The sequence below is a fragment of the Brassica rapa genome, chromosome A02 (genome assembly GCF_000309985.2).
Source record: "Brassica rapa cultivar Chiifu-401-42 chromosome A02, CAAS_Brap_v3.01, whole genome shotgun sequence".
Classification (NCBI taxonomy): Eukaryota; Viridiplantae; Streptophyta; class Magnoliopsida; order Brassicales; family Brassicaceae; genus Brassica; species Brassica rapa.
In genome coordinates, this window is record NC_024796.2 from 2,646,707 (window position 1) to 2,661,670 (window position 14,964).

General features: G+C 30.8%; 2 protein-coding genes across 6 annotated transcripts; one reads left to right on the forward strand and one right to left on the reverse strand.

The window, feature by feature from the left end:
* Nucleotides 1-5,423: 5,423 nt before the first annotated feature.
* LOC103850944 (cinnamoyl-CoA reductase-like SNL6) lies at nt 5,424-12,555 on the reverse strand. 2 transcript variants are annotated; one of them, XM_009127748.3, is made up of 5 exons: nt 10,579-12,555; nt 10,287-10,468; nt 6,523-6,720; nt 6,320-6,422; nt 5,424-5,951 (listed from the first exon to the last, which is right to left on the reverse strand). In XM_009127748.3, exons 1-5 carry the CDS (start codon nt 10,832-10,834, stop codon nt 5,638-5,640), a joined length of 1,053 nt encoding a protein of 350 aa, XP_009125996.1. In that variant the 5' UTR covers nt 10,835-12,555; the 3' UTR covers nt 5,424-5,637. The 2 variants fall into 2 exon arrangements, with proteins under 2 accessions (XP_009125996.1, XP_009125995.1); XM_009127747.3 differs by having other exon boundaries at nt 6,269-6,422; nt 10,579-12,548.
* Nucleotides 12,556-13,350: 795 nt separating this feature from the next.
* On the forward strand, nt 13,351-14,951 carry LOC103850945. 4 transcript variants are annotated; one of them, XM_009127752.3, is made up of 7 exons: nt 13,351-13,897; nt 13,985-14,041; nt 14,133-14,179; nt 14,260-14,326; nt 14,417-14,460; nt 14,593-14,650; nt 14,730-14,951. In XM_009127752.3, the coding sequence occupies exons 1-7, from the start codon at nt 13,838-13,840 to the stop codon at nt 14,754-14,756; spliced, it is 360 nt and encodes a 119-aa protein (XP_009126000.1). In that variant the 5' UTR covers nt 13,351-13,837; the 3' UTR covers nt 14,757-14,951. The 4 variants fall into 4 exon arrangements, with proteins under 4 accessions (XP_009126000.1, XP_009125998.1, XP_009126001.1 ...); XM_009127750.3 differs by having other exon boundaries at nt 13,365-13,897; nt 14,757-14,946; XM_009127753.3 differs by having other exon boundaries at nt 13,370-13,897; nt 13,985-14,032.
* The last annotated feature ends 13 nt before the right edge of the window (nt 14,952-14,964 follow it).

Below are 14,964 nucleotides of genomic sequence, written 5' to 3' on the forward strand. Positions count from 1 at the left end.
GTAGATACGTATGTAAAAATGCATTTTATTTTAGTACAAGGTTCGACCAAAACAAATAGTAGTATAAGTTTTTGTATATGTACGATTAGGTTTTCTATCAATTTTGGGCAGGAATCGGCATATCGGATTGATGATCCAGGTTTTTGTTTAAGTTAAACTGAATTAGAAAAATTATTAGCATATCGTTTTACTATGCTAACATGAATATCCGTTTACTATTTAATGCTTAAGCTAACCAAATTCGTATTACTAAATTACTCGTTATTACTTAGTATTAGCTTTGATTATTTATTACGCGAGAAATATACTATCACTAGGATAAGACCCGCGCCTTGCGCGGGATTAAGTTATTATTTTTATTATATTTTGGTGAATGAAACAATAGTTTGGCTTCATTTGGATTACGGGTGTTCAATCCGGATATCGGGTTGGTTTCGGTTCGGTTCGGTTTTTTCGATATTTGGTTAGTAAAATATAACTACTATACTAAATCCATATTTACTTTGACTTTAGTCCTTCACATACTTTTGAAAGATTTCAACTGGACGACTAAATTGATCAGCCAATCTTGTTGCTTTAAATCATTAGTGTTTATATATATATATATATATATATTATTTAGTTTGAATATTTATTAAATAAAAATTCATATGCGTTATATTTTATGATCATTTGTAACTTATTATAACAAAAAAATAATCTATTGATCACAAAATTTTCATAGTGGGAATATTCAAATTTCTAATAATATATAGACGTTTTGAAAAATTCAAATATAACATATAAGAAAAAATATAAATGTTTTTATTATATATTTAATGTGATTTTTTAATATCTTTCAATAATATAAAATTAAAAAAAAGAACTAAGATACCAAAATTGTTATCAAATATTTATTATTCATAATAATTAATTTTCATATATACGTTAATCATATTAGGTAATTTCGTAGATTCTAATTAAGGAAAGTGCAAAAACAATTTTGGTAGATTATTTATCAATTCGATAGTTAGTTTAATAAAAAATATAATGTAAGTCAAGATGGACCAACCTATTTTTTTAAGAATATTATATTTTATATAGTCATTTATTAAATGAAAATTTATAATCATACAGTTCTATGATCATTCATATCATTTTATAACTGAATATTTAAATCATCGATAACAAAATTTTCAATGTGAAATCTTTAATAAGTTTATAATTTATAAATGTTTTTGAAAATTCATTGAAAGTTTTAATATTAAAATATTTATGTAATCTTATGGTATATAGTATAATCTATATATATATATAAATATATATGTTTTATTATTAAATGATATTTTTACTCATATGGTTTTAAAATAATGTGTATCTTCTTATAATATTAAATAAAAGTTCATATTAATACAATTTTATGATCATTTGTAACTTATTATGACAAAAAAAAAATCTATTGATCACAAAATTTTCAGAGTGTGGATCTTCAAATTTCTAATAATTTATAGACGTTTTGAAAAATTCAAAATATAACATATAAGAAAATTTATAAATGTTTTTATTATATATTTAATGTGATTTTTAAATATATTTTAATAATATAAAATTAAAAAAGAACTAAGATACAAAAATTGTTATCAAATATTTATTATTCATTATAATTAATTTTCACATATATGTTAATCATATTAGGTAATTTCGTAGCTTTTATTTAAGGAAAGTGCAAAACATTTTTTGGTACGTTATTTATCAATTCGATAGTTAGTTTAATAAAAAGTGTAATATAAGTTAAGATAGACCAACCTATTTTCTAGGAATAGTATATTTTGTATAGTTATTTATTAAATAAGAATTTATAATCATACGGTTCTATGATCGTTCATATCGTTTTATAACAAAATATTTAAATCATCGATAACAAAATTTTCAATTTCAATCTGAAATCTTTAATAAGTTTATAATTTATAAATGTTCTTGAAAATTCATTGAAAGTTTTAATATTAAAATATTTATGTAATCTTATGGTATATAGTGTTTAATATATATATATATTTATTTATTTATTTTATTATTAAATGATATTTTTTACTCATATGGTTTTAAAATCATGTGTATCTTCTTATAATAAAAATGTTAAACCATTGATCATTAATTTTTAACATAATAATTTTAATAGTTTTAGTCACTTATTGTCGTTTTTAAAAATTCAAAATATAACATATACGAAAAAATCTAAATTTTATTTTTATAGCTAATTTGATTGTTTAATTTATTTTAATAATATAAAATTAAACAAAAAATGATGGAGAAGATATACATTGTTATCAAATCTTTATTATTAAACTCATTAATTGTCATATATATATTAGTCATTTATGGTAATTCCGTAGGTTTTATTCAAGGAAAGAAAATATCATATCATATCTTTATATCATATAGTTTGACCAACTTATATATCTAACAACATATAAAAATCGAATGTCGACCTACTTATTTTTCAATTGAATGTAATTGACTACCTAATTGAGTGCCACCTATGCATTGGGGCCTCTTTTAATTAATACAAAATTGAGGTTACATCTTTTCAAATGTTTCTCAATTAATATATAAGGGATTAATATATAAGGGATTTGGAAGCCGAGAAATGTGTGATATGTTCAAAGATTCAGTAATTTACGATACTGATAATTAATCAAATAGATGCATGTATAACATCATAAGGGTAGATTAGTAAATTACAACGGATTAATGACAATGGGTTAAATGTTTTTGAATAAACAATATATAGTTAATATACTAAGCAAAATAGTACCAGTAATCATAATATCATATGATATGATAATGTCTGAGCATGTCCAATAATGTGTTTTCCAATGATAAGAGATGACGTGGTTATGACTGTTTATATTTTTTTCAATCGAAGTATATATCATACTGATAGGAATATTCGTGTTTGCGCATTAAGCTTACATTATATAATATTGTAAATATAACTAGACGTTACGTGTTTATATATTTATATGGATAATATTTATATATATGAATAATATTAGTTGAGTTCCAACAAAAAAAATGAATAATAGTAGTTATAATTATAGGTACGTACTACGTTAGTATCTAAAAATTAGGCATAAGTTTGAGTTTTAATTGGTATGATTGATGATATAAAAACTGAACTTTTGTGTACTCTACACTCCAAAGAAAAGGCAAATCTGATTGATGACAATTTAGGAGATTCTTTGATGATCGAGGAACCCTTGAGGAAAATAAAGAGCCGATAAATCGCATTGTGTGAATTATTCACTAACGCGACTAACTTACCTAGTTATATTAATTTCTTATTGAACTTATTAGACCAGACTTTGTTTTTTGTTTTACTTTTGGAGTCGACCTGCTAGTACGTGTTATATATATATCGTTGTATTACATGATAATTACATGCGGGTAAAGCAAGTCTTTCGTTACTCCGTCTCCATGTAATATTTGAATAAGTTGGATTTTAAAAAAGATCCGGCTTACGAAAATCAAGCCAATGCGATGTATAATTCATAGTGAGCTTATCTTAAATACTACTACGTAACTACGTTATACACTTATACTTATGTGAATAGATATTTGCCGTCGATCGAGGCCCTCGAAACAACACGAGGATTGAAGTTTGAACTACCATTACATTGTTGAACTTTAGTGCTATATATAGACTTTAATAAATCACGTACGGGTCGATACTTGTATCTTTACGAGATTTATTGTTTTATTTAACTTTTTAACTCAGGTTTCCCATGAAAATAGTACTGTTAAAAAGTTTAATTTAATATAAATTAATAAGAGAAAGTTTTCTTTATGAATTTATACGAAATACCGGAACTTTGTGCTCGATGAGTCCCGAAGATAAATGATATGAATGGTGACAAATGAATAACGTGGAATAATCCATTTCTTAACGTTCTTAAAAAAAAATTATCATTCGCAATGAATAGTTTTTCCTTCTCCTTCTCTCTCATTCTTTTTTTTAAGAGAAATAAAAAATAAAAATATTTCTTGTTAAATTTGAGAAGAAATAACTATTTATTTTCAAAAGTGTTATTTTATTTCTTTTCGTTCCTTTGTAAAATTATTCATGGAAACCGCCCCAATTTATGTAGCTTTCAAGCAGTTTTTTTCTTAACATTAAAAATGAACAAATACTCAAATTATAAATTTTATCTATTTTACCCTTAGTAAATAGTAGTATTAGTAACCTTTTAAAAAACCTGAACATTGTATTACAAGATTGATCACCGAATTAAAGTATCTTAAAGAAATATACTTATTTAGGTTTGCGTTCAGTGATAGGTGTGAGTACATACAATTGTAAAATTTTAATGTCACCGAAAGTTTCTACGTTTCAGTGATGCATTTAAGAGTGAAGTTATTGCAGAAATTGATTCGATTAATATTTTACACTTCAGATTTTTTTATTAGCAGCATGATCTTATATGTATGTTTATTTATTTCGTTAATCTAGTATTAAACTATTAACTCTTAATCTAGTAATATAAATTTGTACTGGTAAAACAAATTGTATTGGTCGTTTTACAACTAAAATGTTTATCATAGCTAGTTCCAAATTGACGCGAGTCGTATTTACAAAACTTCAGAGTCCTTTAGTAGTAGCATAATCTTATAAAATTCGAATATATGTTAATTTCGTCAATAAATTTTCATTGGTCGTTTTACAAGTGTTTATGTTAATATATTTTCATTGGTCGTTTTTTTGGAAGTGCTGTATATAATTTTGAAGCAAATTAAACTTAAATAATCAAATAACTTTATGATTTTCCGTGCATTTACATATAAATAGCAGCGTCGTTCACGCTCTTTTTCTCTCTGGTTTTGCTGACTTTTGTAGGGGCTTTGGCTACAAAACACTTTGCACGTGCATTCGACTGAGATCGCCACGTCGGTAACTGTGATGCTCTTTTCTTTTGTCGAGCAGAACAAAAAAAAAAAGAGGCAAGTCGCCTCGCCGCCTTGCTATGCTCGCAGCAGTCTTCTTTACTTGAATAAATCTTTCAGTCTGCTACTTTTTCTTCAAATTATTATAACTACTATACTTTTTTCAGTCTGATACGTGTTATGTACTTTTTGTGTTGTAAAAGAACGTGTTATATACTTAAATCCCTGGTTCGAACAGATTGCTTGTTGTGGATGAACCGGCTGCGTGACTGCGTGTTGCATGAACTGATTATTACACCATTTAAAAATTGATTTATCAGAAAACTAAACATATATACACTTTTGCTTTCGATGAATCACAGAATAGAAAGCATATATATATTTCTCAAATCCACGCAGAATGGCAAACTGATCATGTCATTTTGTACCGGCCTGAACCGATTTATGTACTGTTGAAATTGGCTTTATCTGCTAGTTATTGACTTATTGTTAGCTACCCAAAATTGGCAAATCAATATATTAATTTTCAACTAATACCAACTCTACCGCCCTTTACAACAACCTCCTCCACACAAAAGCCACATTCGTATAGTAATAATGATTATAGAGGATATAATAAAAGCATGATGCCATAGCAAAGAAGAAAAGAATAAGAGCAAACATTACATCATTATCTCAAACTGCTCCTTTTAGTTTTTTGTCGACTCTAGGCTCTAGCTAACTTTCATGATAGCAACTTCGTAGAGTTCTTGACATAAGATCTAAAAGCTTTTTGTCTGATATTTGAGGAGTAGATGAAGTTTCTGCGTTTTCTTCAGAATCGTCGCTACTACCGCAAATCTTTTCGATTTGAGCACCAATATCTTTAGCAAGCTTTTCCGCACCATCTTTTGAGAGAATGGTATCGAAACAAATGTATCTACCAAAGGCGGTTTTATTACCCAAACCTTCCCATAAACGGACGTGAACTTTAGCCAACCGATTCACATCCATTGTAGCTAATAATCTGTTGCGGTACATATCTTTTGCTCCTGCATTTATTTAAAAAAAAAAAAAGCTAGTCAATATCTTATTACCTGTCTTTGTCTCCCTTGTGAAATGGACGACCCGTGAACAACGTATACATGCCAATTTTTTTTTAAGCTATATATAATATAGTTCAACATTATTTTTGGACGGTTACACAATTTTGGATTCATATTCCTTATAAATAGTAATGCATGATTATTATATGTTAGATTGTGAATAATATAAATGTATGATTCAATTCCATGCGAGATCATATAAACATTATAATTACTCAAGTGATCATATATATCTATCACTAAGGTTCGTTTTAATAAATTACCTTTGAGATAAGCCAAGGTTGAAGTGGAGTTAAGTTGGAAGAAGTCAGGACCAGTGATAAGAGCAGGACAGATAGTGGCAAGCTTTAATCCTTTTGAATCTGCGATTCTCCAAGCAGCTTTCTCGGCTTTCAATTTTCCAAGTGCATACCAAAGCTGTGAATCAGACAATGATAGCATTAGTTATGGTGGATCCATAGAAAACATTATCATGGAACAATAATAACAAAATTGAAAAACTATGATTTTCTTTTACCTTATTATGGACGCAGAGCTGTTCATCGCTCCAGCTTTCTTCATTGATAATAGAGTGATCAAGATCGTTAAGGGAATTGTCTTTCAAAGCACATGCTAAGAGAGATGATGTGAAGACGCATTTTCTCACTGACCCTGTTCTTGTACATGCTTCTATTACATTTTCACTCACTTTTGCTTCTAACTCCGCCATTGATTTCTGCAAAATATTAGCAAAATGAACATTAGTAACATTAACATACATTTTGTTAGAACTAGAAACTAAGACAGATTAAAAAGAGGTTTTTAAAGATGAAAATTATAAGAAAGGAACTACATATGTATTTTGTTTTTGTTTGTTATTTATCGGAGTCATGTGAGTGATACGGTGACATGTATGCCGTAATTACTGAAACAGTGATCTTGGTTCGTACACGTTTCAATTAATAGTTGCCGTACATAAGGTATCCGCAACCAATCACATTGTAATCAAGAACCTCTTTTTTCTAGATAGCTGTCATTATCAGTAGGTAGAGAATATGCAGGTATGAGGAGAGGTCACAGTTAACTCTCAAACAAGTGAAACCTACTATCAATCTAGAAGTGTAGAAATTTCATATTCCAAATTAAGTACTCATAACTCTCTTTAGAATCAGGTGGTTGAGGATGAATATGTCAAAATGTTGACAAAAACAAAAGAAATTACTCAAAATCTCAAATAAAGTGGCATATTTTCAATCTATTCAAAAGAAAAGTATTGAGATTTCACAATAACAAGAGTTATCAACCAACTCTTTTTATTTATTTTGTTGGTAACGCAGAGCTATCAACTCTTTTCCGTTTTCAACGAAAAAAGATATACACAATCTAAGTTTTTAAGGAAAAAGTATTTAGGCCGTTGGCAACAAACATTCAGAAAGACTAAGGTACTTCCTAAGTGTCAACTACAAGTCATAACCACTTTATTAACAAAAGAAAGTAGAGCCACTTAAGAGGTCTTCTAGAAACAAAACCGATGGAAAAGGATAAAGCAATAAAAAAATATCCACTTTGTCACATTCTCATATATAGTGCTGGGAGTATGAATCATTATCCGCGGGTCCCGCTCCATTTGATCCGCTGCGGGGCGGGTGCGGGTCGAGTGATTTGAAAAATTTGGTTTGCGGGTGCGGGTACGGGTTGAGTGATTTTTATGCGGAGCGGGTGCGGGTCAGCCAAAATTCAGTGCGGGTACCCGCCAACCCGCAAAAACTAAAAAAAAAAGATTTTTTTTAAATATTATTTTTAAATAGAAATTTTTTTAAAAATAATTTAATTTTAATTATAAATAGATTAATATTTATTATTTTTAATAAAAAAATATTTAAAATATTAAATTTTATTGTTATTTTTAATAAAAAAATATTTAAAATATTAAATTTTATTGTTATTTTAATAAAAAATATTTAAATTAATAATTTTTAATATTATTAATATTATCCGCGGGTCTAGCGGATCACCCGCGGGTTTTAGCGGGGCGGGTGCGGATTTCATATTTTCTTCTTGCGGGTCAAGCAGGTCAAATTTTTTGAGTAAAAAAAATCAGTTTACCCGCGGATTGGCGGGTCAGCGGGGCGGGTTTGACCCGCAACCCAGTGGCTCATATACACACCTAACCCCTACGCCACCAAAACTATGCTTCCATAACAAACAAAAAAAGTTATTTGGATCACGCAGAAACCACACAAGTAATTGCGTTAATATGCATTTTTTCATGGAAAGCCTATTCGTGTGTGAATAAAAAAAGAAACTCAGCCGTGAGCTAAAAGGGAAAGAAAATAGAATTTTTTACTCTCTAAGACACTTTTTGTCTTTCATATTACATATTAAGACACTTGTTGCTGGAGGCACACTTCTTCCTTATGCAATGTCCTACATACTCTCTAACTAACTACACTCTCTTCTAACTCTAACTCATCTCACTTTTCCAAATCCCAACTATAAGAATTTTATGTTTTTTGTTTTAAAAATAAATTGATAAACCAAACATTTTTTGAGTTTTCGAAACGGAACATTTATTCTAAAACAGAACCTTTATTCTCTCTCCATCTTTATTTCTTTAGAAATTCAGATTCACTTTCTTAATTTCCTAACCTCTTCTCCTTCATCTTCAATTTCATAATCTCCATGATTCTAGAGGTCTCGCCGCAAATTTGATTTCTCTCCTAGCCCCAATTCCTCTCTCATCACCTTTATCCCTACTGTAAACGATATCAGAGGTTACAGTGTGTGAGATTTTGATGGAGAAGACACATGACTCCTCGCCTCTTAGGTTATACCAGAACTTACGGTGTGTGAATTTTTGATGGAGAAGCTTTGGGAGATGGACGTGGACAAGAGCCAAATCCGATTAGAGAATTTTTCATCACCGATGAAACCTGCAGCGGAGGATACATGGCGGAGGAGACATGAAATCAGCGGTGGAAAAAACATGAAATCCACGGTAGAGGAGACAAAGGCTTAGAGATTTGACCGCAGATTGAAGTCGTTAAACGAAGTTGTTTGTCTCTGCAGCGATTTGATGGGATCTTGCTGGGACCAGGCCGTCAATCTGGAAAAATCTTTGATGATTCAAGTAATTGATGCAAATGGCTTGTGGGTATTATTGTATTAGGCATGCGTCAACAACAGCTTTTGAAATTGCACTAGACGTTGTCATCATGAGCAAAAAAAATTGTTTTGATTCTTAATTCGTGAAGATCAATAAACTTTGATGTGGGTTCATTCGTTTGAGAGAAAGTAAAATGAGTTTTTGCAACTGTGGTGTCTGAATTTTTGGTTATTCAAGCTTTCATCCCAAGATTCTTAAAATATGCAGAAAGGTTCTTTTGATTTAGCCACAAACTTTTATTAGTGCACTTTAGACCCTATTCAACTCAAATAAACTTATATATATATATATATTGCACCCTAAGATATGTATCTACAAACAACCATCCCCATTTCAGTTACTCACATGAACATCTCTTTGTCCACAATATCAATTTTCCCATCCACAGTTTTTTTATCCACACTTATTTTGTCCACGTACACGAAATACATGGACAATAAATTATAATTTGAAAATTTTAGTTAAACATTAAAGTATAAAATATATGGATATGGATATCAAAATAATAAGAAAAAAATAAATAAATTTTTATATGGATATTATATATTTATTTATATATTAGAAATTGAAATAATAATGAATTAAACATGATAGGGTAAAAAAAAGTACAAATTGCCTTAGCCCTACGATCTTCTTTTGCTTCCATATCCAACGGCAGATAAGAATCTCTTCTTTTATAAACGTACTAACTAAAGTCTTGAAATAGCAATAGTCTTCCACCGTTGGATTTCTTAATCTATTTCACATCCAATGGCTGTAAATTGTTCATTTTATTTATTAACCTACTTTCATAACTCCACCAAAAAAAGTCAACTAAATTTGGTTCCCACTAACTAAATAGAAAAAAGACACAATTACTTTTTTGAATCAGATTTCCCAGCGAAGGGCAGTTTCGTCCAGATTTTACCAAAACATAATAGAAAGTGTCCTTCCAGCAACATGTGTCTAAACATGTCAAAAAAGTGAAAAAAGTGTCCTAAATGGTAATGCACTCAAGAAAATATCATGTGATATTATCATACGTATTCGCATAAGTATCTACGTAACGTATAAACAAGGATGGGCATACGTTTATTTTTTTTGCTAACCATGGGCATACGTTTATTATATTAGAGGATGAAGAAACTGAAACATACCGAGTAACCAGAGATCCCAGCTGGATCGACAAATGCTGCGGTGTGGAAAACGCCATCACAACCGTCGAACGCTTTAATCAAACTCTCTGTCTCTGTTAACCGTGATACCACTGACGTAATCCTGTTGCCAAACGACGCCGTTTCAGCATCAGCTTCCATCTCACTCACTTTCTCTTTGTCCTCTGCTTATTTTTTTCCGACCAAATTACCGAGAACATTAAGACTTTATTTAATTTTCTTAAAATCATTTTTGTACTTAAACATCTTCGTAACAGTAAGTATAAAATTTTACCTGGACAATCAACAACGATTCTCACGGAGTATCCATGAACAAGAAGACGCTTGACAATGGCGCGACCAAGGTAAGAAACACCGCCGGTAACACAAACCAATCTGTTTCCGTTGTCGGAATCAAGATCCATCGCATTTCTTGACTTACCACCTCTGGAGCCTCGGAAACCATCGTCGTCTCTCCTCCTCTGCACAGCGGCGCACATGAACTCCTTTAGCTCCGCCGAGAACTTCTCCGAAGAACGTACAATCCTCATAGTCGAGAGTACAGCAAATGAACGAGTTAAAGAAGTTTATCTTCTTTGTTCACTGCCTTTTGCTTATTCTTGTTTGCGTCGGCTACAGGTTCAGAGAAGATATAGAGAGAGATACACAGAGGATAGAGAAACGAGGGAGACGATATATATAGCGGGAGAAAGAGCAGAGGTTGTGGGTACACATGATCACACTAGATATGCAAAGAGTCTCTGATCGTTCCAAGAAAAACATGTGTCTTCAAAGCAGCTTATCGGCTCGGCTCGGCTTCAGTATATATACGATCCCATCAACTTTGTATTTTTTTTTTTTTTTGGTAACACTCCATCAACTTTGTATTTTCGCCATTTATTAAATACCTCTTTAGTTAGATAATATATACTTTAAGAAAATAAAACTACATCTAGCCGATTTATAGTACTAGATTTTCGGTTTCGTATATCAGATTAAATGATCCTTTTGTGCATCTGTATATATAAATTGCAATAAACAATATTTTGTGTATTTTCAAAAAATATAGTTTCTTTGTTTCAGTTTGCTTGATGTTAAAGAAAATACTTTTATTGTAATTTTTTTATTATTATAGATGAAAGTTTAATATTGTTTGAAATTTGTAACCAATTACATAATACTGATTTTTTAATTGGTTGAACCATTTTATTTAATGATATTTTTATTTAACCAAAAAAAATTGTATAGAAATTTACACTTTAATTTGTCTGCATTCTCTTTAAACATCACATAAAATGAAACATCGGGAGTATTATAGCTGTAATAATTTTTTAGAAAAAAATCACATTTTGTTTTAGAATATTTATCGTTACTTTAAGACTTAATTAATTTAGTGGTGGTGGTGGGAATTAATACTGACCTGAAGGCCGTATTACATGACTGATTACTAGGTTTCTTTCTTCTTTTTTTGGGTCAAAATGTCAAATCCACTTGGTTTCTGTCCAAACCTTATTATTAGATTCATTAAGGTCAAGCTAGTTAATAACACGACAGCTAATTGGACTAAGACAAATTAACGAACTAACAATAAAATATCAAAATTATTTTGTAATAAATAAATCTCTGACCATTGTTTTCTAATTATAAGGGGTTTTGATGATTGCAAAATACACGTTTTATATTATTCTTTATCTACACATGATTATAAATTTATAATACGTTCACGGATTTTGTTTGCGACTCTTGTTTTTAAAGTCAAATAAATTCATGGCTGCAGCACATTTTCACCTACTCTTGTTACTTTATGGGTTACTGTTAAATACTAAATGATGTAAAATACTAATAATTTTTGAATTAATTAATGGACAAAAATGTCAAATTTTGCCAAATTCTCATGTTTTAAACCGTATGATTCTTCATTTTTTAACGCAAGTGAATTAACGTGCAACACATTGTCACCAACTCTGATTACTTTATTATGGTTTGCTAATTCTTTTAGTTAAAAAGGGCTAAGCTGTTTCTCTTGCTCAGAAGGTCTGCAAGGCCAAAAAGGAAAAAAAGGCAAAATCTAATGCTCAGGAAATAATTTAAACTATTCTAAGATAAGTTTCACCAGTTTAATAAGGAAATTAACTGTTATCTGATGACATAATAAGTCAAACTTATACAACCATCGCCTATCGGCAATAGTGATTGATATATATATATATATGTAATAATGTAGGGAATGAATCATACATTTCTTATTTTCAATCTAAACATATAATAACATGGATTACTATTGATCGGTTGATTACCGTAATCGTCAACTTTGTAAGCTCAATTTGGTTCAAAACAATTAACGAGTGCAAGAAAACGAAGTTGCATAGGAGTTACTCGGTCAAATTTTGCAAGTGTGCTTTTGGACCAACTTTCATATGCTCTCTGACCAAGAAGTTACACTTAATAAATATCTTGCCATACACATGAAAACATTTTGGATATCAAAAATTTCATTTCATATATGGTATCTAGCAGTTCACAATACGTGATCTGCCTAGTTTACACCTTGCTTCATAAATTAATCCAGTAATTATATTCTTATAAGTGTACAACAGAAATTTTCAAATTCTGTAGGAAATTTTTTTTTTGTAATAGTATCAGATTGGGCTAAACGGCTCGGCTTGAATGTCTCGCCTGAGAGGAAGAACGCGATTTGTTTTGTCAAACACGTGTTAAATTACGAGTAGGCACGACTGGATTTTTATTTTGTCAACAGCACTTCCTTTTTTTTCAGAAGTCGAGATGATTAGTTACTTGATAGTCAATGACTGTAAATAATTGCGCTTACTTGGAAATTTATGATTGGTTTTGTTATTATTACAGTTACAAACTACAGCACGTGGTTTTGATCAGCGAGCCACCCCGGTTTTGTTCCGTCCCAATTTGTCAAGTGGGGAAGACAATATTTGTGTCAGTGTGTTCTATGCTGTCACGGGAAGACCATATTTGTGTCAGTGCGGTCTAATGTTCAAAAATCTCTAGGCTATACGCTTTATATGAGATCATTGTTTGAACGGATGTTTAGATCGATTTGTTTTTTTTAGCATTTAGATCAATATTTTTTGAAAAATCAATTAAAAACTGTTTCCTTTGGGTCTGATGGTAGGACACCTGTGGTCTGCCTCACGAGAAGACCACATGATAAATATGATTATAAAAGAAAGACGTTTATTTGTGGTCGTCGGGGTCCATTGGCCATATATATTATTGGCCATGCGAGAAGCGGAACTCGTAGTCTCCCACCAATAAAGTCGGTACTGCAAATTCGTTGAAGTCAACCGATATTTTTCTTGGTCACCTAATAAAGCTTTTCCTGGAAACTGTTAATGGGTTTTTTGATAAGTGTTAATGGGCTTCTTTTATTGGGCTTAAAATTTATGAGCTTTTTTCTCTAAAACGGTGTCGTTTAATAGAAACGAACGCGTTTCCGCTTCTCTTTCGTCGGAGCAGTCAAGACAGAGAATAAACTCAAGAGGAGGAGGAAGAAGAAGAGGGTGTAGCAAAGACTGAGAATGGAAAGCGTGGACTCTAATTTTCCTGTGCGCCATAGAAAGTTTTCACTAGAAATTAAGGTACTTTGAATCCAATAATATTCATGGGATATTTTTCGTATTCTTATGTGAAGATTAGTCATTATTTGATCTGTTTTTTTTTTGAAGGGAAACAAGACAGAGATAGTGATATGCAGCTACGAAGACCATATCCTTGTGAGTTGTGTCTGTGTTTAAGAGATTACTTTCACTTGGATGTTTAAAGTCATAATTTTTTTTTTAATGTCCGAATCTAAACACACTACTTTTGTTTCAGGTCATAGCAACACAGATTGGTGCCATGGGAACTATATTGCACGCAAGGTCAATAAATGGTCTTAATATTGGTTGTGAACATCTGAGTTATTTATGTATGTTTTATACTTGTGTTTCTTTGTTGACAGGAAGGAAGAAGGGATGTCTGTTGAACCAACATTCAGTGTCTCAGTGATATTCGGAAAGCGAGATGAGGTAGCAAATCTTAATCATATTGTAATACGTTTTACATAGTTCATACTTTCAAAATCTTAAAGTAGATCTTGCCTACTTTGTTTCCTGAAGCCAATGCTGATAGCAACTGCTCGAAGACTCATTGACCACATAAGGTCTCTCTCTCTCTCTTTCCTTCATTTCTTGATCCTCCACTGTTTCCCTTCTTTCTATTGTCTGGTTAAAAATGGAACACAAGAAAGGGATCTAACTTGAGAATGATGCAATCTTTTTTTTATTTTCTCCAGTTCTTTTGTTCCCTCGAAGCCTCTGGTTCTCTCACTTGGTCTCAAAGATCATTCTTCGGTACTTTTACATTTTTCTTGGAAACAGATCATTTGATTATTGAAAAAGTCTGCATAAAACCCCAATGATACTTAAACAGATTCTTCTGTGTTTCCTTTTATTGTAGGAGACGTTAAAGGAGATAGTAGCGGCTGTGATCGAGAATCGCCTTTGGTAGTATATACATTCTTATGATCCAATGAAAGGACAACTAGAACATGTTGTGTGTTTACTTGATTGATATTATTACTGAGAATTGATTTTTCTATTAGTTTGTTAAATCCACATTGTTTCGAGATTTAAAAAAGAGTTGTCATGAAAACTCTGTTTTTTCT